Source organism: Ostrinia nubilalis, chromosome 27 (genome assembly GCF_963855985.1).
Source record: "Ostrinia nubilalis chromosome 27, ilOstNubi1.1, whole genome shotgun sequence".
Lineage (NCBI taxonomy): Eukaryota > Metazoa > Arthropoda > Insecta > Lepidoptera > Crambidae > Ostrinia > Ostrinia nubilalis.
The window spans coordinates 454140-480973 of NC_087114.1; the positions used below are offsets into that span (position 1 = coordinate 454140).

Below are 26834 nucleotides of genomic sequence, written 5' to 3' on the forward strand. Positions count from 1 at the left end.
AGCCACGCCCACTAGGTTTATTCCACTTGCACCTGTAGAACGTGTGAGACAAAATTGGTTTATTCCAATTAGTACTGCAAAACCAAATTTACTAAAAACTCAGTGTACTTTCTTTATGGGAGTCTCTTGTTTATCTTAAATAATAGGTATTGTTCCCTACTTTTATCTCTGTGAATATGGCAAGAATGCAAAGTAACACGGTGTATACGTGCATTTTAGTCATATGTATACGACTACATCGCGATTGTATCGTTGCTTTTAGTAGACGTTAGGCAACAGTATCGCGACTGAATCGCATTTGTATTGCTGTAAAAAGTCGTAATGTAAAAGGGCCCTTAATGTATTCTCTGCCAGGCAACTTAAGAGCCATTTCACAAAAATATTCCGCGCGAATTTAGGTAAAAGCTGTCAACGCAACGTCAAAAGAGTAAAAAGAACGCTGAAATGAACAAAAAAATCTTGAGCCGTGACCGTATTAGACTTGATTTAAGTTATTAATTTTAAGGTAGAATGAGGTATTCAAACTTGATTAATTAATTTAAAATTTTAATAGAGTTTATTAAGTCTTTTATATTTCGATTCATAATGAAACACGAATAGGTATAATATGTAAAATATATATTAAGTACAAAATAAAGACAGTCACATAGTGAAAAATAAATCTGCCCCCTTACAGCTCCATCATCGGACCCTGGATACGAATAATGAAACACGAATTGGTATAATATGTAAAATATATTAAGTACAAAATAAAGACAGTCACATAGTGAAAAAAAAATCTGCCCCCTTACAGCTCCATCATCGGACCCTGGATACGAAATATTCGTCAAGGCGAATCACACAAGCCCAAACTCCATAGGGTTCTATTGTTTTGTTACGGAGGTGGCCATTGCATCTCCTCCAGATCCATTATCAGACAAAGCTAAGAAATAAATAAATAAACATTATTATAAGTAAACAAATAACTAAAATAATTCATCTTACTATCTTACTTTTTACTAGTCTTACTAATATTATAAATACGAAAGTTTGTGTTGATGTCTGGATGTTTGTTACACTTTCACGCAAAAACTACTGAACAGATTTTGATGAAACTTTACAGTACAGTACAGCAGTACTAGGCAGTCTGTGTTCAACTATCACTCGAGTCGAACGTTCCTATTGCAAGACCTTTGGTTCACTCAGTTCCGATACGACTCTAATGCTGTGTGTAATTATTTTCGTGAATACACTGAGTTTATTAATTTCTACGAGTGGATTTCATTTTGCCTGAGACCTACGCCATGAACCCTGAACCAGAAGACCCTGTCGCTAGCGACAGCGACGCTCATCCATCCCTGGCGTCGACCAGAATAGCAATGTATAGGCTATAATTTATGACGATCTGTGACAAACTAAATTTCAAGCGGGTGAAGCCGCGGGCAATACTACATATTTCATACTAGCTTTTTGCCCGCGACTTCTACTGCGATGAAGTGGAAAATGGTTCTAATAGAATTAAAATATTCTAAGAAAATTAATTTTGTTAAATGATTATAATATTTTTTGATATAAAATCTACAAATTATTATGTTTAAATATTTGAATACTTACAAAATTATGAGATCTTTCTAAAACAAAATTAAAACACTACACCTGCCGCAGATTTCTTTGTAAACAATATTTTTTTGTTTTTCCTTCAGGTGCTAAAATCACCAGGCTATTGTGTGCGCATACTCTGGAGTATTCCACATACAACTGGTCGTCGGAGAAGCATAGATTTCCATTAAGTCTACTCCCGCTACCATATGGAACTCCGCTAAAACTCGTGAGGGCGCCAACACTTGCTTTTGTATCGAAAATTAGTATGAGCAGCTGCGCACGCGGTTGCCCGTTGCAGGCTCTATGCAACCACACTATTTTAAACCGTGGTCCCTAAGCATGAGATGGGAAACTGCACTCTCTTGAATTCTCTTGAATTTGATGGTGTTAGGGGAATCCTAGGAATGAATACAGACTTTCCAATGGAATCTCCTCATCAATATTGCGAAATTGCGAGTTGCAATGCAATGTTACGTTTTCACTTGTTATTTTATTGTAATCTGACCTTGATTTTTCAAACACGTTTCAAAATAAAAAATATTTTAAATCAAAAGTACTAAGGAATATTTCATTGATATCAACTTAGAAACAAGCACAGATCACAGAAACTAAAGGGAAATGTGACAAGGGACAAATTGGAACATATTGCTTGTGAAAGCAATGATGACAGTAGCGACGTCATTATGTAAACAGTTTATATTGCTTGCATAGTACTAAAGATTATTCGAACGTTGAATACTGATACCGCAGTGGATAATGAGCACATAATTTGATTTCTTTGTGTGTGTGAATTTCTAATACGACACTGAGTTTCGAACTCAGCGCATTACTTAGCATCTCTCTATATTTCTATGGAACCATGTTATCTCCAAAATAACATTCCACACCTTTTTAACCTAGTCAGGTAATCATTTTAATAAAATACGAAGCACGTCATCTATCAATAGGATATGTATATTTTAGAAGTTAATAAATTATGCATAAAATATAAACACTTTAGAAGTTTAGTTAAATCGTAGAATTTCTGAAAAACAAGTAACTAAAATCGTACTGAAAAAAAAAAGTATTAATATGTTATCTAATTTATTTATTAAACGTCGAATTTTATCAAAGATTTTGGACTAAAGTTTTTGAAAATATTTTATAGCCTACATAGAAAAAAATTAGGATTCTAAATCGTGAAAGAAATTTTTTTCGGAGCCTATAGCCTCCAAACAAACAAACAAACAATTAAATCTTTCCTCTTTTATTAGTATAGATTTAACAACAAAACGCTTCTTTTTCTTCTTCACGAAACAAAACTCAAAGCGGATAAATAAATAAACAAATCTTTGGACAATTTCACAGCGCCGTCTAGTCCAAAAGTAGGCAACCAATATGCTTGTGTTAAGGGTGCTATCATAATGGATATACTTTTTTATAATTTATTTATTAAATTAAATACATGGTACCTACCTACATATTATACATAGTTACACCCAGATCCGTCAAAGAAATTAAAATTCATCATTTCAATTTCTGCTCGACCGGCCGACTCAAAACAGCCTCTCGGCATAGTATCAAATGTATTTGGTCGCCGTACAAATCACCGCTTTGCGACACGAACGCACGTAAACGTCACGGCGGGAAAAATGACACAGGTCCTGCCTTGACGGGCGCTCGCGCCATACTAATCGATGTCGGCTTGCGCATTGTAATTTATACTGATATTCACATCAATATTTTGACAAAGTGGTTACTAATATTGAAACAATAACTGTAGAAATTAATTCTACAATGAATATTCTTTATTTTGGGATACTTTTATTGCAGTTATTGCTGTGTTTTTAAACCAAAAACCACGATCAAAATGTGACGTTAATCTTCAAATTTGCCAAATTATTTTTAGATTTTACTCAATAATGGTAATGAAATTCAAGAATCTATTTCATTAATGGACTACAAGAATATATGTCCGATGATTACTATATATTTTTAAGCTTATTATATGAGCATAAATAATAGATACAGGACTTTGAAAATGAGTCTGCGGCAATTTTTTCGTAAAATGGTTGTGGGAGATGGGGCACTGTGAATTAAGCAAAAGAGTTTTAGTAAATCCGTTTCATTAATGGTCAACAACAAGGATTGACCTATCTTTCGCAGTTATTAAATAATCTCTGGGTGTTGCTTAAGATAGTAATTCATGCTTCCAAAATCTTAGAAATTCGCACGAAAATGTAAAATGGCTCTTAACTTTTTCATATTTTATAGAGGATGAAGCTTTTTAAATTAGGTACTTTTTCTTTTCTCACCTGTGCAGCATACTGCCAGCCACGCTCCGGCATTTCTGGCACTGACCAGGCCTTGTTTGTATTCGTCCAGCTCTTGGTCACGTCTGGCCACTGCTTCTCTAGTTCTGGGCACTGCTTCTCTAAGTCTGGCCACTGCTTCGCTGGCTCTGGCCACTGCTTCTCTGGTTCCAGCCACTGGTACTGTGATTCTGGCCATGGTATTTTTGGGTCCTCCCACTGGTTGTCTGGTTCGGGCCACTGGTTGTCTGATTCTGGCCACTGGTTGTCTGATTCTGGCCACTGGTTGTCTGGCTCTGACCATTTGTTTAAGAAGGCTTCAGGGATTGCTTTCTGACAGTTGTGTAATATTTGGGTAGTTATTGGATCTGGTGGAGTTCCTGTGAAGATTTTGCCTGGAAAGTTTAGGTGAATAACTGAATATTAGCAGAAAATGGTACTTTTTTAATTTTACATATTAAGTATCATTTTGTCAAACAATACAGGGTGGAAACGATAAGTGATCTCACTCGATTATTTCTAAACTATACAAGATATCGAAAAACTGTTTATTGATCCTGAAAGTGCTTCACAAGCTCTTTTAAACGGTACCAATAATAGGTTACAGAATAAACTAGAACTATCAGAAAATTCAATGTTTCCAGCTTCCATACTAAATGTATGCCAACCACACAATATTAGAAGTGTAATTTATTTATTGTTAAATAGTAAACTTAAAAAGTTTGTTAAAATACTCATAACTTGCAAATTATTTGTGGAAAACATTAGTTTTAGGCTTTACTTGCTATAATATTATCAAGAGATGAGTGCCATGACTGTGATAGTACTAATTGTATGGAAGATGGAAACATTGAATTTTTGGATAGATCCAATTTATTCTGTAAGCTATTGTTGATACCGTTGGATAGAGCTCGTAAAGCACTTTTATGATCAGTAACTAGTTTTGCGATATCTTGTGTAGTTTTTAATATTATGAAACTTTACCAAATGTATGGAAGCTGGAAACATAGAATTGTCGGATATTTCCAGTTTATTCTGAGACCTATTATTACTACCGTTTGAAAGAGCTCGTGAAGCACTTTCAGGATCAGTAACCAGTTTTTCGATATCTTGTATAGTTTAGAAATAATCGAGTGAGATCACTTATCGTTTCCACCCTGTATATAAATTAGTCTGTTTTGTTCTGCAATGAATGTAAATATGATTTTGGTGTACAAAAATATGGGTGCTAGCATCCTCCATCCATCAATTGAACAATTCTAAAGAGGATGTTGGGGACAGATGCAGAGTAGCTGGCAAAATGGTATTTAAGTTTTATGCATAGCATTTCCTTTTAAGGAAAAATGGAATTATTTATTATTGAGCCAACAAAAGATTAGACTACAGATAATTTTAAGTCACATACAATTATTGTATAGACTGTTACATTGTTGTGAATCCATGAACATGAAGGGACATCCCCTTCAAAAGTTAGGTAACTTTAAAAATGTTTTAGTAGTAGAATGTGTTACTTTAATTGGCTTATGTTCAAGTTGTCCTGCACATTTATGTACAATTTAATGCTGTTGAAACATTGTTAAACAAATAAAATAAAAAATAAAATAAATAAAATTATCACATATCATAGAATTTTGCTCAAACCGTTGGAGAAAGACAGTGCATTTAGGCAAATCATTGTCTACCATCTCTCTCATTATACAACAATGTATTGTCTTTCATTGGTACTGTGAATCATCTTATACAGAAAATTATTTCCCTAATTTAATTGTATTAATCAGTATTGTTGTGGGTGTATTTCATCAACTTACTAGGATCTGGATCCAAGAAGGCATCATTAAGGTCTGACAGAACCGGCTCCGGTCCCAAATTATATGTTTTGTTGAGGTCCACTCTAAAATCAAGTTTTCTTATGAGAATAAGTATAGCTAGGAATAATATTAATAAATGGAGGTAAGTTGTAAATTACCTACATTGAAAAAAGTATTTTGTGAGTAGGTTTACACAGTGAAATTACCAACCTATGATCTAAATGAACTGTAGGTAAGCTAAAATGACTTCATTTTGTACTTATGAATAGACCTTCTGGCAAATCCAAATCTGTGCGTTCAGGAAATCAATATTGTACACGTTTTCATATCAGAACTTTTAGATAATGACCGGATTACCTTAGGGTGTGAAAATATCAATATTTTCCGACTAGTATCACGACAAAAACATCATTAGAATAAGCACAAAAAAAGTTTTCAAACAAATGTAAGACTTACTTTGAACTACTCGCATTTTTCGCGGGCTCCTTATTATTTTTAGGAACTGTAGTCTCCTTCTTGCACACATCCTGGCAGAACTTCCAGTTCTTCTGGTTTTTGTAGAACTTCAACCGATAAATAGCTACCAACGCGACTTCGGATTCAGATGGTTTTTTGTGTTTCGACGCCATTACAAAAACAAAACAACAAAACTTATAAGAAACGGACTGATAATCTGGTTTTGTATGTTTACGCTAGATTTGTAAGCTTTCACCATAATCTAGATTGATTTAGTTACTGGGAAAGAAAATTTCAAAATAAACTTTAATTTTGTTTTACCGGCAATCGGCATGGCGATTGAGGGTAAATGTCAAAATAGAAATGTAATTGGCAATTAAATTTGAATTTTAATGCAACGAGATACGAACTATTATTAAATAAAATATTGAAAAGATCAGGTGACAGATTTTATTTTTTAATTAATAATGGCGGCACTGAACTACTATAATTTCACTTTGAATGACCCTTATTACTAAACCTGATCTCAATATGGCGCTTTTAGATTATGAAATCAAGAACAAAACAAAAATTGCTCTTTTTTTTCTTCAAGAAAAACCAAATCGGTATCTACAATCAATTAAAGAACCAAAATAATGAAATTGAAACTTGATTTACCAGCTCGTAAGTCTACTAAGGCCCGGTTTTTTGATTCGTAGTTAAAATAACCAATGGTCAAATTTGACAGATGTCAAATGACAAGTGGTTAAATATCAGAGAAAAATGTTTTTCGAACAATGGTTAGCTTGACTTTTAGTACATTTTTTAACTATTTGTTTACATTTTGTTAATATTTAACCATTAGTAGCAAAATTTAACAATTAGTTATTTTAACTAAGAATCAAAAAACTGGGCCTAACCACATCTGAACATATTAACTTTATGATCTGAACAGAATGTAGGAATTTATTTTAGTGTCATGTTGCATTTTTGCTAAATACTCATTACTATTTCCACTTGATTAGCAATACACAAACACTTTTAAAAAGGTACTTTCCCAAAGTTTGCACGATTAATGGTCGGGGTCCGACTGAAGAGATGCGGCGTCGTCTACTGTGCGATGAATTTTTTTCACCTACCCCCAGAATTTAATGAGGGAAATGTTTCTCAATAAAACAATTAAATAATTGGCACATTTTTATTGTTGAACAATAAACAATGTATCTCTTATGAATAATATTTTACAAATTCGATATGGAAAATAGAGACCGAATTTTGATATTGGTAACATTTAGCACATTTTTTATTATTCAGGTTCGATTTGCAGTTATTCGTAAATTAAATTGTGTTTAATACTCTCCGTTGATTTGTAAAAAAATGTGTTAAATATTACCGTTGAATATGATTTTCTAATTAGGATGAGCTCATCCTTGTAGTCCCATAGTTGAGCACTAAGAAAAACATTTCTGTCGAACAAAACCAAAAAAATATTAAACGCCAAAGATTTTTTTTATAAAAAAACTAAAATTTTAGTTACAACCATTTTGTAATTTACTCACAAATTATTTCCTATAAGTCAGAATTGAGAGCGCCACAAAGATATAAAAAAAAGACAGAGAAAATAAAAAAATAAATATTTTATGTACAGAATTATATTATTTTTCTTACGTCTCAAACACACTCAGATGGTAAAAAATTTGAAATACTAATCTACTATTTACATACTACTTGCCACGTTAAATAATGAAATAACACAACAATTAACTAGATTTAAAATCAAAAGAAGTACAGTATAAAATTCAGATAAAAAATAACAATAATACTCTGAGGAATGACAGTTCTTATTAAAAAATAAAATAATTGATTTTGTTTACCGATAAAAATGCAATAATAAATGCAGGAAGACAAAATTTTCAATAACAGTAACATAAAAAAGTTGCATTCAATTCGGTAAATTCTGGTCAATCCAAGTTATTCAAATTTATGTATGCGAGTCATTTCTACTAGTATCTTAATATGTAAGTCTAGATATTAGCACGTCACTACCTTGTTTAATATACCACGCAATCTTGTATACCCATTCTTATAAGATACACCATACAAGAATGCATGGTAAATTCAGTGAACTGCTCCTGAATCGAATGTACCTACTACTACTATTTCTATTTATTTATATTAACCGGCAGACAGTGGTGACTGAGTTTGTTGCGGCGCTTCTTCTCAGCACTTGCCAAATGTTGGTCTCGAAGCGCTGGTAGGGTAAAAAGATTATGAGACATGTAGAGGCTCCTTAAGAGCAAAATGACGATTTGTAAGAACTATTTATTAGTCCAAACAAATAAAGAAATTTTGACTTTTGACTTTTGACTTTTTAAACAAAATTGGTAAAAATTGCAATCTCATGATAAGAATAACATTATTTAATGTAATATTTGTGACATAGAGGGCAAGCAGTATAGTAATAGACGCTTCATTTACACAGTCACTCCCTTCAGAAGAATTTCTTCGCTTGCGCTTCTTTTCTTTCTCTGAAAAGAATAATTTTCAAATCAGAATGATGGCCAAATAATATTTTTTCAACATATTACACAAAAATTTGTAAACATAAAATCACAAATTATATTTAAATGACCACAGGTATTACAAGAGATGACTGTAAAATAATTAATAATGATTTATTTATTCACCAGTGAGAAAAGTGTTAGGCCTACACCCCTTACGCTGATCTAACGAGAATTGCTCAAAGCGGCCTTTTCTAGGCCCGCTGATCTTAAATATGTTATTAGTCTCTTACGACACCCACGAGAAGAGTGTCGGTGGTTCTATTTTACTCTGCCAGAACCATACAGTTAAAGCAAAGAGTTAAGAGCGTCACTCGCTTGTATCAGGCATCATATTAACTTAGTAGCTTAGACTTAATACTCAATATTTTATTGCATCTATTATGTACTTAAAATTAGAACATTATGGGCCCTGTAGGGCACGGCAATTAGGAGAGAGGAGGACCACCCTAGATCAACCGAAAAATGTATCAGAAGTTAGAGCCTAATAATTTATCATAGCCTAACCTCTTATCTTACGATATCCACGAGAAGAGGGTGAGTGGTCATATTCAATCTACGAAAAGCGTCACTCACTAGTATCAGGCCTCATAATCTTAGTAGCCTTATAGCCTCTTATCTTACTATTTCCACGAGAAAAGTGTGAGTGATCAGCATAAAAGGCACCCACAGAAAATCAGTGTCTTGACACTGTCAAGATGTTACTGAGTGGGTGACCTTTTTTGGCAACTTAGTTATTTTTTTTTGTGTATGTCTGTTGTCAAAATAAAGTTATTTTCTTTCTTTCTTTGATCCTATTTTACTCTGCCAAAACACACAACTAAAGTGAAAAGCGTGACTCACTTGTAGACGGCGTAGAAGAACATGAGCGTGAGCTGCGCCGCCACCACCACCAGCAGCCCCGCCAGGCTCACGCACGACACGTCCGGGCACGACGATAGCGGCTGTTGTACCACTTGAGGCGCGTTGGACATCCTGCAAGATAAGTAATAAAATGAAATAAATAATTTGTAAGAGGCGTGAAAAATAATAATTGTGAAATGTTACAAGGTCATCTTGTAGAAGTAGGTCATCTTGTAGAAGTTGAATTCTATCCTGTTGTTGTGTCTTTTAAAAATTGATAAACCAAGTTGCAAATATTTCGAATCTCATTGCGTTATAAATTGGTCTGTTAAAATTAACTTGACTTTTGGCCGGTTTTTCAATCATCAAATAACTTTTAACTGAAGAATAAATATGTCATTTTGACATATTTCCCATACTGAGACTGTCAATATGCCAAACTTATTCTTCAGTTAAAAGTTATCCAACGATTGAAAAATTAGGCCTTAGCCTTTTAAAAAGACCATTTGGGTTGTTTTGTTTCATGAACATTTTTATGATGAAACCACACCAAACACAAGCATAATATTTTAGCTAACATGAGTGTTAATGAAACAGTTGTGTACTAGTAAATATTATGTACTAATAACTTAAAAAAAATCAAATCAAGGCTGGGGTGTTTTAGTCAATTTACCACAAAAAAATAATGATTTTATCTACGTAAATCATTATCATCATCATCATTTCAGCCAATGGACGTCCACTGTCGAACATATCCTTTAATCCTTGGTAGCGACCTGCATCCAGTGTTGCTGAAAGGTCGTAAGTTCACCTAGGAGTAAAAATCCTTAAATGATTATTAGTAGCAGGGAAGCGCTGGACGCAGGCCGCTACCAATCGCTCAACGTGGAAAGCATTGGGGGAGGCCTATGTTCAGCAGTGGACGTCCTATGGCTGGGATGATGATGATGATGAAGGAAATCAATTTCAATATTAGCAATTTGTGTCTATGAATGATAAAAACCAGTTCAGAGCTGCATTACTGTGTTCCGGCAGTTAGAGGTAAGATAGCCAGTTCCGCCGTGGTTGAGGATTCCGGGTGAAGCTCGCTTCCACCTTCGACCTGATCGTCACTTACCATCAGGTGAGATACAGGCCAAGAGCTTCCTCGTTGTGGATAAAAAAACAATTACCAAGATTGATTTTACCTAGGTAAAATGGTCGAATGAAAATATTACTATAAAATAAGTCTCACCTCTGCGCCACGCCAGCGACCGACTGTTTGAGCTGGTGCATGGAGTCCCTCATCTCGCTCAGGAACTGCGGGTTGATGGCACCCGCCGCCGTAGCCGCCGGCGCGCCGCCGCTCGCCGCTATCAGAGCGTCTGATTTACGCGCCACTTCGATTATGAACCCTCTGCGGATGGAAGTAGAATTTAGTTTTGATTGAGATAGCAAGATGTGTGAAAATCGAAAATATTACAGGAAAAAAATGTAATTAAAAGTAATTTATTATCTAATAAATAATTGATACGTTAGTTTTGTATCTTACTGCACCTAAGTTAAATTATATTGTAACTGTATGTTTCCCAAAAAATAAATAAATAAATAAATAAATAAATCTATTATTTAAAGGATAAATTGAATTACAAACAACTTTTATTTGTTTTGTTAACATAACACAATAATTTCAAGCACAAACGAACAAAATAATTAACAACTTATTCAAAGTCAAGGCCTTGGTTGTGAATACGGAGCACAGTAAAAATAAAATATTAAATTAATGACAGTACAACAATCTCAAAAAACAATACAGATCACAAAATGTCTTTAAATCCAAAGTTAGAGACGCGGTTATGAATACGGGCGTTATGTCACTCACTTAGCTCGGCGATCGATCGTGTTGATGATCATGAAATATTTTTCATAATAGGTAATAATATTTGAAAAAAAAATACATATAGTTTTTTAAAATGTTTGTACACTTCATCAGAGAATCAGAGTAAAAAGAGTCAATCAGAGAAAAAGCTAAAAATAACTCTCCTTCTGGCGCAGTCGGGTAAAAATAAATACAGACGTAAGCTCACATCCTCTTAAGTATAAAACGACAATTTATCCAAAGTCTAGGCGTTGGTTATGAATACGGGCGTTACGATGGCGGCACTCACTTGAGCTCGGCGATGGTGTTGATCATGATCTGGTTGTTGGCCACCAGCCCGTCCCAGTCGTGCCGCCCGATCGGCAGCGACGGCATCTGGGGGGAAATCAAATCAAATATAATCCAAAATAAATTCGGAAATCAAATCAAATATAATTCAAAATTATTTATTGTGAAACAGGTGTTTACAGAATCAGATATTATGTTGTGAAAACTAGAAATTGTGAAATCTAGCTCATTAAGAATCTTCACGTCTCATTTTTGTACTACTAGCGCAGCACTTCGAGCGAGACCATCATTTAGCTAGTTCGCAACACTTGATTTTGAAGCGCTTTTGAAACTCAGTCACTCACACGAATAAATCAATACGTATGTCACCCAAATTCTCACTGGGCACATTACGATATGGCCGACTAAATCATGAAGTACTCGGGAACATCACGATATGGCCAATTCAACGATTAGCCGACGACATTTATACCCAATTTAAAATTAACACAAAAGTACGTTTACGTCTCTTGCATGTACTTTAGTGGATGCGCATTGCGCATACTGTGTGTGTGATTCGATTTGTATCGTTATCTGAAGTTCCTGCCTGGAGTATGATTTCTAAGTGATACCAAATTTAGCATGGATTAGCGGAGTTGCGCCGAATTTTGTCAGTGTGTGCGTGCGCTCCGCATACGTATATTGGCGCGCTCACATACAAACCGCGCTCGGTGCGTTTCTATGAAGATGACCTACTCATTTGTATTTACTCTGGTGATACACACATATTAAAATCACTTCAATGATAATTATTATTACTGACGGGATTGCTACCATGTACCTTAATTTTGTGTTTCCGATATTTCAGCACTTCACTTCAATGATTGGGCAATGCGTTAACAATGATATAAATAGTTGTTGTTTCAGCCGAAAGACGTCCACTGTTGGACAAAGGCCTCCCCCAAGGATTTTCACAAAGACCGATCCTGCGCCGTTCGCATCCAGGCACTTCCCGCGAGCTTCACCTGATCGTCGGTCCACCTAGTGGGAGGCCTGCCTACGCTACGTCTATATAAATAGTAATGTAAATAATGTAATGTATATAAAGAACATAAAGATAGGGTGGAATCTGCTCAGCGTCGATTCTTGAGAGGTCTGTGCTGTAGACTGGGACTTAGACGCAAGTTACCTAGTTATGAGGATAGACTTCGGGAGTTTGGAATGAGCAGTTTAGAAGACCGTCGGGATGTGGTAGATCTTTGCACCTTGCATAAAGTAGTGAATGGTGCACTCGACTCTTCACTGCTTCAAAAGATACTGTTTAGGGTTCCGAAACGTTCAGTGCGTCGACCTCAGCTGTTTCATGTACCACTCGCTACAAATAATGTCTCAGTAAATCACCCTATTTACAGAATGTGCAGGGCCTACAATAGTCTTGACGTTGACAAGGACATATTCCAGCATACATTTCGGGTTTTTAAAAATAAATTAAGAAATGCTGATTAGATTGTTGGATTAGTTGTTGTTGTAGCTAACATTCGTTTTTGTTGTTTTATCTAAGCACTTAAGTTATTAGGCATAGTTGTGTGCAGTTGTAATTGGTCCATAGATTTGTAAGTGATTTTTAGCTGTATTTTTTACTAAATAAGTAGTATTATACAGGGTGGAAACGATAAGTGATCTCACTCGATTATTTCTAAACTATACAAGATATCCAAAAACTGATTACTGATTCTAAAAGTGCTTCATGAGCTCTATCCAACGGTACCAATAATAGGTTACAAAATAAACTGGATTTATCTGAAAATTCAATGTTTCCAGCCTCCATACATTTAGTAAAACCACATAATATTAAAAACTATACAAGATATCAAAAAACTGATAACTGATCCTGAAAGCGCTTCTCGAGCTCTATCCAACGGTACCAATGATAAGTTATAAAATAAACTGGATCTATCCGAAAATTCAATGTTTCCAGCTTCCATACATTTAGTACTGACACAGTCATGGCACTCATGTCTTGATAATATTATAGCAAGTAAAGTCTAAAAACAATGTTTTCCATGAATAATTTTATATTAGAATAAACAATTTACGAGTTAATTTTAAGTGTTTATTATTTAAAATAAAAAAATAACACTTCTAATATTGTGTGGCTGGCATAGTGGCATACATTTAGTATGGAGGCTGAAAACATTGAATTTTCGAAAAGATCCAGTTAATTCTGTAACATATTACTGATATCGTTTGAAAGAGCTCGTGAAGCACTTTCAGGATCAGTAATCAGTTTTTCCATATCTTGCATAGTTTAGAAATAATCGAGTGAGATCACTTATCGTTTCCACCCTGTATGTACTGTAACTGTACCTATTAATAAATAAATAAATAAATAAATAAATGGACGATTATTACCTGCGCAGGCGGCTGGCCGGGCGCGGCGGGCTGTATGGGCTGTCCTTGTGTGTGGCTGTATACTGCGCTGAGGAGGGACAGCGAGTTGGTCTGTTTGCCGATCACCTGCGAAAAAAGAGGAGAAATATATCAAAAATATTTATTGTGGATGAAAATGTTTATAGAGGACGATGAAGACTCCTCAACCCGTTAGACTAGCGTGGGGAATGTAAGTTTTAATCCTCCATTTTTTATTTGGAAAAGTATACCAACGGTACAATAGGTAAGAACCTTCATATTCTAAACATTTATTCTAATTAATCTATATATAAAAATTCAACCCGTTTTCCGTTGTCACGACATAACATGAAAACGGCTTGACCGATTTGGCTGATTTTTTTTTTGTAGTTTTCTAATACTCTGTACAAGGTTTTTACGGAAAAAAATACAAAGAAAATCTCTACGCTAAGGCGGTACGAAGTTCGCCGGGTCAGCTAGTCCAATATAATTACCACAAATAGTGGCATTTGCTATAATCGGAGTAAGATACATTATACGAACGTCTCTAGCGAAAAACCTATTTACTGGTTATAAATAGAATGTAACTACCGCCCAAGTACCAAAGGGCTAAACTTGGTTTGGTTTTCATTTAGGCAGTGCGAAGAAACATTGAAAAAATTTTGAAATTCCTTTCTTAAAGGAAATGCCGTTCTTGATCCTTATGAAGGGACTCCTCCGAAGGTAGCATATTCAGATTTCAGACTCACCTCATCGACCTTCTTGTTGACGTCACGGAGTGCGTCTTGTAAGGCCATGACCCCCTGCCAGATCTGTCGGAACTCGCGCTGGCCGTCCGACTCGAACCAGTCGTCGAATTCACTCTCCTTGTCCTTCATCTGGGGAGAGAGGGAGAATGATATTAGTTTTGTTACTAGCTGCAGAGTACAGACCAAATTATAATACTTAAATAAAAATGCACTAAGGGATCTTTCAAATAAGGCATTTTGAGGTGGACGTTGGTCATCCGTTTGTAGGACTGCACACGATATTATTCGTAAAGATTTATTTTCAAATTCAAATTCAAATTATTTATTGCATGTCACATGGGTAAGGGTTGACAAGAACATAATATTGAACATGTGACGCCTAGTGAAGAAATTTAAGTGACAAGAACATAATATTGAACATGTGACGCCTAGTGAAGAAATTTAAGAAATACCTGTGATCCCTGACATGATTCTAACTTCTAACAAAGGTGAGTTATAATTCTCGTGTCAGGACTACAAGTAGCCGGCGGTTTCTGAAATCAAGTTATGGCTATTTGTAGGATCTAACAAACTTAGGTAGTTTGTAATTTTATTACTCTACTAGGTATCAGACTGAAAAACACCCCGTGGTGTCTAAACTAAAATAAATTGTAATACTCAGTGACAAACTTCAGAACAAATTATTATTTCTGTACCGTATTGTAGCCTACTAAGGTGAGTTGTAACTGAGTCGGTTACGATGTTAGACTTCAGTAAAAAATATTTCTTTACTGTTTTCCACCCTAAGGTGCAGGGTTGCATGATTTAAATCACGATTTTTATTACATGATTTTTTAATAAAAATCATTGATTTAAATCAATGACCGGAATGGAATTAATGAAAGGCTGGGAGTTAATATTAATCAACTGTAATGTTCGAAAACAATGTTAATATTAGGTGTTAATGTATGAAATTGTCGTTTTGTATGGAGAATCCGAAAAAATTAATTTTTCCATACAATCACATTTGCGATTTTTCAGATAACCACATAATTAATTTTTTTTGGCGGTGTTGCCTGCTCCATACATCAATTCTACGTAAATAAAAATGTATTCCGTAAGAAAAACTAAAGAAATGATCGCAGAACCTAATAAAAATAAAAAAAATCAAATTAATCAAAAAATCGTGATTTTTTAAAAAAAAACGTGATTTTTATCCACCCTGCTAAGGTGAGTGGTAGCCAAGAGTTACAACTTGTCAGACTATGCCTTAGTGTCCGCCGTGGACTGACCTCGTCGGGGTGGTCCTTGCGGTACTGGTCCTTCTGCTGCTCGAGCTTCTGTTGGTACTCCTGGTACTCGCGGTCCAGCTTCTGCTGCTCGTCCGCGCTGATCTGCTGCCCGCCTGGGAACGAAATATACAGGTTTCATATACTTGAATTAATAACTACTATTTCTGTGCCTCTTCTTATTTCATTTGGGGTAAGCCTTCCTTGTATTTAGGTGCCACAACAGTTTGTCTTGGTCATTTTACACAGCACCTGTACCGCAGTTGTATTGTGGCTCCCAGATAACAGATATAAACATGTTTATTAAATTACTTTTTTAAATTTCGATTTTTTTTAATTTTTTTTTATGCATAACAAGGCAGGTATTTGACCACAATCGCACCTTAAAGACTTGAAACGCTCATCGAGCAAAAAAACAGATCACAACGCGTTGTGGTCACATTGAAACCTCATCGTGAAATTCGTGGTTTTTCCGCTATCTTCCGTTAAGAGGCATGATGCGTTTTCTTGGTTATGATGACGTCTAATCAATCATGACTGGTTATTATTTATAACTTATCGACAGGGTCGCTTTCCGTTCCTTTCGACCTCTGGATTGAGACATGTGATATAACCACTAGACCCCCAAGGCGGTTACTACAGTGCGCGATAAATGCCACTTACCCTGTTGCTGCGTGGTGTGCAGTGACGTAGTCAGCAGGTGTATGACGTCATGGTCGTCGGCCAGCCCGCCGGTGGCGGCCGACAGCCCGAAGTAGCCGCCGCGAGGGAGCACCACATTCTCGGCGCGGAAACACAGCTCGTAGTCCGCTTCGTTGTTGGTCATGCCTGGAGAATACAAAAAAATAATAGAAAGAAAACACTTATTTTGGTTCCAACATAAAAAATTAAAACACACAGCTTGAATAAGTAAAAGGGAGTTAGAACCAAAAATGGCCACCGTTCAGCGTGTCATGCTCTGAGGTAGTAAAACCCAGAACATGACGCTGTTATTCTGCGGAAGCCAGCCTAAATAATTATTCTTCAAATGAAATCATTTATTCAGTACTTAGGCTCTTTCGAGGGCGCTTGTACACGTTCCAAATACAAATAGCTTGCCCTACCACCACTTTAAATAAATAAATAAAAAATCGTTTATTGCTTGCTTTACAAAAAAGAAATTACAAAAAAAAACTTATATTAAAAAGGTGGAAGCAACTTCAGGACAACATAATATGGGTTGGTGCTGAGAAGTCATGCTTGGACATTATACACTACGACGTCTAGTCCCAAACTAAGCCGTGTACTATGGGTAACAGTCAACGGATTATGGATATAAACTTCCATTAATAAATATCATTGGGCACTACACTGTACCATACAGTTGAAAAGTTTGTCTGAATCCATAGGTCACCGTTTTATATTTGGTTCGAAGGACCATGTAGAAAGCATCAAAGGCTGATAGGGTAAAAGCACGGAATATTCGGCATACTCATAGTCTAATTTAAAGTGCCTCACTTTTCTTGGGCGTACTTGGTTTCTAGATGTTATAATTCTATGGTTTATAGACTGTAATCAAAACTCTTTATTAGAATGTAGGCCATTTTCAAGGCTCCTATACACGCCCCAATTATACCTTGCCCTACCACTTCATTACAACATTATCGACTGATACTGTAAATGACGGAAGCTCACTATCGTGAGTACTCACCGTTGTGGAAGTATACAGTGAGCGTGTTGAGATAGTACTCGATGCGAGCGCGCGTCGGGAACGGCTTGTTTCTGAAGTCTCGCAGGCAGCCCGACAGCAACTGAGTGGATCCATCGCTGCGAAGAGAAGCGAAAGTTAGGGGGCGTCCATTAATTACGTGAGACTTTTAGGGGGGGGAGGGGGTCCAGAAAAACCTCACTTAATCTCACGTGGGGGAGAGGGGGGGGGGGGTTGGTGTCGAGAAATATCACGTAATTTTTAAAAAATAGCCAAAATTGTCTCACGTAATTAATGGACGCCCCCTTAAGACTGTGTAAGGTATGTGTTTAAGTTTTGATACCGCATGTTTTAACCGTAGTCGGTTATTAAGCGTGGTGTACCAAGACTACCAAGGTGTTCTTATCACACAAATGTTTGTGTTCAACGGGGATCGAACCCGCACCCTCTGGCATAGTAATCTAGTACGCATACTACCAAGCCAGACGGCTTCACTTATAATTTAAATGATCTCTTAATTGAATTCGTCTCTGCCCCATAGTAACTAATTAAATTGTTTCGATAAAATTCGCAAAATAAAAATGAAAAAAAAAAACCATATTTTTTATGTATATTGCGATTGGTATATTATAAATAAATAAATAAATAAATAAATTGGAACTGTGCTGTCTCCGGCTTTTTCTTCTAAATACACTAGAAAAGATATTTTGGTGGTGTGGTGTCATTAAGTTTCTTCATCATCATCATTTCAGCCATAGGATGTCCACTGCTGAACATAGGCCTCCCCCAATGCTTTCCATGTTGATTAAGTTTCTTAGTAGTAAATATTAAGTAGATATGTATTATAGTCCTTCTCACCTCTTGTGATCAAACACCTTCGTCCCATCGTTGAGCACGGCCATTATGTATGGGTTGTTATGCTTGTTGTCGTTGTCAAAGGAATCGAAGATGAGCGCCAGCCCGTTCCAGCGGTCCGAGGAGCCGAAAACTTCACCCGTGTAGTCACCGCGTTGCGTCGTGTACCAGAATGCCTGGAGATCACGGACGTGTTATTAAGATATAGTAATTAATACAGTATACTGTACACTACACAAACCAGTTACTTAAAAAGAAATATAGAAATAGAAAAGACACATCAACTTTATCGCTATAAAGCGATTTCTTCCAAAACCTCGCTCGTGTACTCGCCACGCGTAGTATAGTGTACCAGAATGCTGGAGATCACGACCGTGACATTAGTCAACCGCACGCTCTCTCCCTTGTATGGCCAGGGCCCCCAGTAGGTTAAAGACTGCCTCACTTACAAACTAATTATGCCCCCTTCCCTGGCCCAGAAGTTAGGTATATCGAAGTCAGGACCGTATGTGCCCTGATGACCATACTATTGTAGCTAGAGAAACACCCTTATACGTCCAGGATCCACAGTAGGTTAAGCTGTGTCAGTACTCACCAAACACTTGCCCAGAAGCTGGATACGCCCCGTCTGTGCTCTGATATCAGTACTATTGGAGGCAACTAAAGGGACACCCTCTTAAATGTCCAGGGTTCCCCTTATGTAACAGCAGTACTCACCAGGCCAGGCCGTATTTGACTTATCTTAGAACTATTGGAGCTGAAGGGACACTCCTAAATGCCCAGGGTCCCCCTTATGTTCAAGGCAGTACTCACCAGCCCGTCGGCTCCTATCCTGCCCCTCCCGGTGACCTTGAACATCACGTCCACCTCCCACCAATCAAACGACAGCGGGTGCTTGGACCAGATGGCGCCCTTCTGGCTGCGCATAGACGGAGCCAGCCGCACGCTCTCACCCGACGCGATCGCATCTGGAATGGGGTAGAAGGAAGTTTAGTTAAGAACATTAAGATCTAAGGTGTTACACTGTACTCTCGGCAACAGTGTTAACTGCCCATTGCCGGTCATGTTGTCTCGTTCTATCGCAAATAATCACCATTTGATGAGAGCGAGAGAAAAAACGGAAATGGATAGTTAACAGTGTGGCCGTGTGTACAACCCGATCGAGCTGACTGCGCAACTCGTTGGAATGCGACTCTCTCTCTCACTTATCTGCACACCTGCCTGCGTTCGCCCCATCTGTACTAGAGCGTCGATTTGACATCACGGTCGCGAGGTGCGCAGTTAACTCGATTTAAACACAGTTGAGCTGAAAATTCTTGAGGGCTACAACCTTTCGATGTCAAGACATTCGCTCGCTGCGTCAACAATGAGGGTTTTCGCGATTGAAAATCCGCCAGATAGCAATACGTAGACGGAGGTCCAAATGCTGCATGATTGGTGGATTTTGACATATCTGTCAGTCATGTCAATCATTGGATGCAGCGTTTTCGCTGTCGTGACAGTCGATGTAGCAATTTTCGATGTCACGTACGTGACGTAAGGAACCCTCTTACTATTTCTATTGACACAGAAGAAAAATGAACATCTTCTTAAAGTTGGATCTCATATTTTATTAATTATTTGGAGAAAAAACTTGATAACAGTTAGTACATTATTTACTATACTATAATATTTAGTACACTCATTATTTTTTACAAGTATAAACAGACATTTTAAAATAAATAAAATAGTTTTATTTGCGTTTTAATGGGAATATTATCACAAATGTCAGTTTTATGTTATGCTGTAAAAGTCGTCAAGTATCTGATAGATAAGCTTATCAGTGGCGTTAAGGGAGCCGGTTTACAACTTAACACCGGATTAGCAGGCTGATAAGTAGTTTATATTGTTTTATTGAGATTAACTTAGTAGTTTATACTAGAAGAAGCTTTGAGATGCTATCTGTTATTTAAAAAACAGATGTTTCAAGTTCAGTGGCAACAAAAATGCATTTTATTTGGTTACTGAAAGTCAATCCTTTATTATAGCTTAGCTACATCAAGTTTGTCCAAGACACTGCTGGTAGTAATGTAGTGGAGAGGCGACCACGGACTGGGTAGTGTGGACAGGCCCCCCACTAGGTGGACTGACGATCTGGCGAAGGTCGCGGGAAGTGCCTGGACGCGGCCAGCGCAGGACTGGTCATTATGGAAATCCTTGGGAGAGGCCTTTGTCCAGCAGTGGACTTCCTTTTGTCGGAAACGGACAAACGAATATGTGCTACTTTGTAACAAAATCGTAGTCTAATGTCCTGTTAACTGTAATGAAATCGGGTCAAGGAAAAACAGCATTCAAACAAAATCAATCATGTTTTCCTATTTAACTAATTAATTCAGGCACTATTCATATAAAATATCAAATGAAATACGATTGTGATAACACTGCACAATCAGGAATCAGTTCATTAAAATATTTATTGGATAATATTAAACGTTAATATGCAATCACCTTCAAACTATGAAAACTCTTACTTTACGTTTCAATTCTCCATAGTCATGCATAAAAGTATTACGCTGTAAGATATGCTACATCGATGTAATTTACACTGTTATGCTAAAGATGTCGACTGAACTATAGTCGATACTGTTTCAATTTGTCTTGGTCTATGCTAGTTCTATTCGTTCCAATTTATATTTTATTCGTCTGGTTAAGTCCTATTTTGCTTTATGAGTCACTTTGTGACATACTTTTCATAAATGTGGTGTGAATATTTTTATTTCTTGCTGACGTTTTAGTATAAATAATAATAATAATAATAATAAGCCTTTTTATTCTGAACTTGGTTACATAATAGTTACAAAATATGATAAATAATAAGATCTGTGTTATAAAATATCCCGAAGCTCAGTTTGCCTCTTGGCATAGGCCTCCTCCAACGATTTCCATTGGGACCTGTCACGTGCTACCCTTCTCCAATAGTGTCCAACTGTGAGTTTTAGGTCGTCTTCCCATCTTGTTTGTTGCCGACCTCTACTTCTCTTTCCATCCCTGGGATACCAGTCAGTGACGCTTTTACACCATTTTTCTTCTGGGTCCCGGATCATGTGACCTGCCCATCTCCATTTTTGTTGGTCTATTCGGGTAATTATGTCGACAACTTTGGTTTTTTCTCTTATTGTGCTACTTCTCACTCTGTCCTGCTTCTTTATTCCTATTAGGCTTCTCTCCATGGCTCTCTGGCATCGTTCCAACTTTTCTCTGTGGTGTTTGGTGAGGGCCCAGGTTTCGCAGCCATATGTGATGACAGGAAGTATGCATGTGTTGAAGACTTTCCTTTTTATTTGCATGCTTAGCTCTTTGGATTTCAGGACTTCCTTCAGAGACCAAAATTTCTTCCATCCGTTTGCTATTGACGTTTTAGTACTGTATTTTAAAAAAGTAATAAATTTAGCTAGGCAAAATTATGCTTTATGTAACATGCAATAAAGACAGTGTTTTGTATTATAATGAGACAAACTCTCCAGCATTTGATCATAGAGTTGGGGGATTAAATAATACCAAATAATTATTTTAGTGGAGTTAATGGTGAAGGCCAAATTATCAAGCTTTTAGTAAATTAGTAAATGTCCTGTGGCAAAGAGTAATGAACGCTCTGTTAACGATGAATGCAAAAACAAAAGACATTAAAATGTATGGTCACATAAAAACAGGTTTGTTAAGTACACTTTAAAAATAATTACTCAAAATAGAACACATTATTGTTAAAACCATTACTTACTTCTTGTTATAGCGATTTAATTTTAAAACCTTGTTTTATCTTTTATTGAGTCGTAAAATAATTAGATCAGGAAATAGTTATGGAAACAATGGTGATAAGAGATAAGAAGCACATGGAAATAAGGATTAAATAATGAGTGACTGAGTTTCTTGCGCTGCTTCTTCTCAGCACTGGCTCATTTATTGTCCTGAAGCAGTGGTAGGGTTAATACTGGGACGTGTAAAAGTGCTTTTTTAAAGCCTATTTGCAGAAATAAATGAGTATTATGGAGTTTTTTTATGAGTTATTTAAATAGTTCAGAAAGACAAAATTATAATGAAGGAAGGGAATCTGACAATACTTTGCTGTTTGTTTTCTCTTTATTAGGTTTTTAGGATGAAATGTAAGTAAGGTATAAGGAGTTTAAAGATACATAGTGGCAATACTATGCATACTCTGGAGTGGACTTAAAATTCTTTATTTTAGACAATTTTAAGTCCATATTAAGCGGATTCGAAATAAACAACTTATTCAATGTTAGAAATATTAACCCTTAAGTAACACCGTGGGGTAATTTTTTACCCTTGTCATAAATGTGGTGTGAAAATTTATTACGTAATATTTATTACATTTGTCTAATTAAAATTATTATTGTCCTGTCTGTGTCGTTAATTTGGTATTTTATTTTTTAATGTGAATTTTAATTTATTTTGACATGTTTATTTGAAATTAATTGTATTGTTTTTTGTTTTTTTTTTTTTTTGTTAATTTTGTTAATTTTATTCTTATTGTAATTTTTATTTTATTGTGAATTTTAATTTTTATATATTTTTGGACATGTTTATTTAAAATTTTAGTAATTGTATTGTTCTTTTTTTTAATTTTATTGTCATTGTTATTTTTATTTTAATGTGAATTTTAATTAATTTGAATTTATTTTATTATATTTTTTTTGCCCCTGCGTACAAGGCACCCACTGAAAACCAGTGTCTTGGCACTTGGCAGTAAAATGTCAACTGTCAAGATAATACTAAGTGGGTGACCTCTTTGGCAACATTTTTTTTTTTCTCCGCCTCGTTGTTTTTTGTGCTTTTTAGTTGTCAAATAAATAATTTTTCTTTCTTTCTTTCTTTCTTTTTTACCCCAGGCGCATAAAAATTGACATATCTTTTTTTCTAGCAAAGCTAGTGCAATGTCGTTTTGTGTATTCTCAATGCAGAGTGTGCGCTTTAAGCTCATAGACGCAAGATGTGAAAAAAGTCATCCGTTTGGCTTGTACAGGTAGGTGGGGTAGAAATTTACCCCAGGGTGTTAGTTACGCATGCTTTAATTTATCATCACCTAACATGTTATTCATAGGTTTTTACAATATTGAAACAAAATGAGTAAATATTTATTATGACGATTAAGTAGCACGTTGTCTCGAGAATGCAAAGAGATAAATAGACCTTGATTTACATGATACTTTTCAAGCTTTGAAGATATCCCTTCAGAACACAGCGTTCATAAATTCGACACAGAAAAAGAGCTCAAAAGTGATAATTACGTAATATTTAAGTTTGTCTGATATGTTTTGAAAATAATAATTGGGAATAAAATAAATAAAAAATATTTTTTCATAATTTTATAAAAAAAAGTTTTTTATTTATTTTGCTTTATAATAAAGTCAGAAATTTTCGTTTTATTTCACGTTGAGTTTAAAATATGTTTAAAACATCTATTCAATGTCCTATTAGTGTAAGTTTTTGGTTCCCACAATAACTTGCCAAGATTTTTTTAGAAAACCACTGTGAAGACTATTATTTGCAAATGAAAAATTATTTGTTTTTTGTTATGATTGATTTAAGATGTTTCTTTACGCTAGATAGACGTTCTTTTAACCTCGTAAGACCGAAGAGTAAATTTTGTCGACTTCTAAGTATCGCCGAATGTGCTTTCAGAAGAACGAATAATTTGTAGTAGTAAACGCCGAGCACTTCGAGTAAAAAAATTTCTATGTTAGAGATTTTCTTTTGGATTCATATTTTCAGGGGCCCTATATAATAGTGCATAGAGCTTATTTTAGGTGAAAAATAATAAAAAAATGTTTTCTCTTAAAAGAACATTCGGTATTACAGACTTTAAAAAGGAAAAATAAATAAATTGTATTTTATACTTTAAAGCAAAACATAAATGTAACCTTCTTAATAAATTAATACTACATAAAGATACAATAATGATATTAATAAATGTAACTGAAAAGTTACAACAGTTTTAATTATATTTAATGTTTTTTAATTTGTACTTTTAAAAGTACTATCGGTTTTATAATATACACTAATGATAGGTTACAATTTATAAGAAGTAAAGTGAATATTCATGTTAATTATAATATTTACTAAACTAAAAATCAGTACGTTCTCATGGTAAATTTTCTCAATCATATGATAATTTTAAAAGTCCAATATTCAATCCCATCTTAAAAGAAAAAATATACAAAAATAATACTTTCACCATCAAGACCGAATGTTCCTTGCAAAGAACTAATATTTTCAAACGAAAAAAAGTCTTACAAAACTACTTCAAATTGGGAAAAATAATTATTTTGCTTGTTTAGCAGTATTTTAACTTAAATTATACTGGTCAGTTTTGCAATTAAACTACGTTTACGCGAAGAAAAAAAATTAATCGCTCATCACGTCTTCTCGGACGAACCACCTTGTCAAAGAAAAATGATAATTTGACTGTGACATTTTGTTTTTTTTATATTAATAGGTTCGGATACCTGATTTTGAATACTTTAAGCCATAGAGTATCACTCTTTTTTTTCGATAGGCGCGAATTTTTGAACTTAAATTTATCGCTAAAGTTTTAGTTCCTCTGAAGGCACATCCGGCGATACTTCGAAATCACCTCCGAAAATGTCTCGGCGTTACTGACTACAAAGTTTCAGTTCCTTCTGGGGCACATCCGGGCTTACGAGGTTAAAGCAATAGTATAATTTAGTAAGTCCACTAATACATTCTAAATCACAAATTAAATTGATTTTAAATATTTAACTTAAAATTTTACATTTCCGTTTGGGGTATTTTTTTTACCCCAGGGTGTTCAAAGTGTAACCAAAAATAAGGATGTTACTTAAGGGTTAATGCAAACAATTTTAGGAAAATACTAAAAAATGATAATAATATGTCATGATGAGAAGTTGAAGGGTGAACTTAATTGCAAGAAGTTAGAGCAAGGTAGGTAAGATGGATGCTGACTTGAATATCTTACTAGAAATGCAACGTATGTGTATAATGAAACAATTTCATAGTCGATTTGGAAATTAGCAGCTACGGTTTCAGTCTTTGGTGGTTAAGTTGATACCTATTCCCTGATGCCTACCAAAATAACCCTGTATCATAAGATGTTAGGGGCTAGGCCCCCCCTGAAAAATTACCCTAGATACGCTAACGGGTAAATGGGGTAAAACTAAAATTTATTAATTGCATTCATAAAATATGAAAGTATTTTTCTTGAAGTTCGCCATCCCCGTATGCTGGGAAATTAATACAGGGTTTAACCTACATTAAAGACATTATTCAGGTCAGCGAGAACATTTTTGAATTCCATAATTTCACAGTTCACGGCATTTTCATCTGCCGTCGTGGAACCAAAAACACGATTTTTGACAATTACCACATCTACCTGTCTCTTTCACACATGAGAAAACCCCAATCTAGCCACCTCTTTCCCACATGACAGTTTTCACTGACGTGTCGCTGTCATCCCAAGTTGGACCGTAACAACAAATTGTTTTATCATTTTAATTCTGTTTTTATAAATTAAAATGCACATTTTGTACATCTGAGCAAACGCCTATTAGTTTTACAGTTCGTAAAACCCAATTACCGAGCCCCAGTCAAGGGATTTTAATAAGAAAAGCGTTTATACTCACTGCCACCATACTCCCAGAAAGGAACTGATCCATCTTTTTGTGCTAAATAAGGAGGCTTGAAAGAATACTTGTATTCAAATCGTCTATGCACTGATTGTGTGTTTACAAACACTAATATGCAGGATATTGTCGCTAACACTAATAAATTATTTAACGCAGACATCGCGACCACGAATACACCGCACACGTCAAAAAATTTGTTGATCGGTTATAGTGATGTACCTCGTGCATTTGACAAGCGACAGATTATAAAAACCGGTATCCATGTGCGAGAAATTGAGCTCTGTTTGCTGAGCTCCACGTCTTGCTTATGATGCACAACTCTGATTGTAATATAGTTATTAAAAATGAAAATAGATGGCGCAAAATCGGAAAAATCAAATAACGATTATTTTGCGCTGGTTGGAACTTGATAAATAAAAACTCAGGATATTTATTCTTAAACTTTTATTTTTGAGTATTGGAGTATAGTTTTAAGTAGGTACCTACATTGTTCATTGATTGAATACCTACCTACCGTTTACGATTTACGATTTACGAGATTTACTTAATGAATGGCAAAAAAGA

General features: G+C 35.5%; 1 protein-coding gene across 1 annotated transcript; it reads right to left on the reverse strand.

Moving 5' to 3' along the window:
• Window positions 1-8493: 8493 nt before the first annotated feature.
• On the reverse strand, window positions 8494-26489 carry LOC135084765 (protein ERGIC-53). The gene is made up of 12 exons (XM_063979504.1): window positions 26268-26489; window positions 19426-19580; window positions 18616-18788; window positions 17761-17876; window positions 16734-16898; window positions 16074-16186; window positions 14803-14931; window positions 14057-14161; window positions 11667-11752; window positions 10754-10915; window positions 9520-9651; window positions 8494-8643 (listed from the first exon to the last, which is right to left on the reverse strand). The coding sequence occupies exons 1-12, from the start codon at window positions 26428-26430 to the stop codon at window positions 8607-8609; spliced, it is 1536 nt and encodes a 511-aa protein (XP_063835574.1). The 5' UTR covers window positions 26431-26489; the 3' UTR covers window positions 8494-8606.
• Between the last annotated feature and the right edge of the window lie 345 nt (window positions 26490-26834).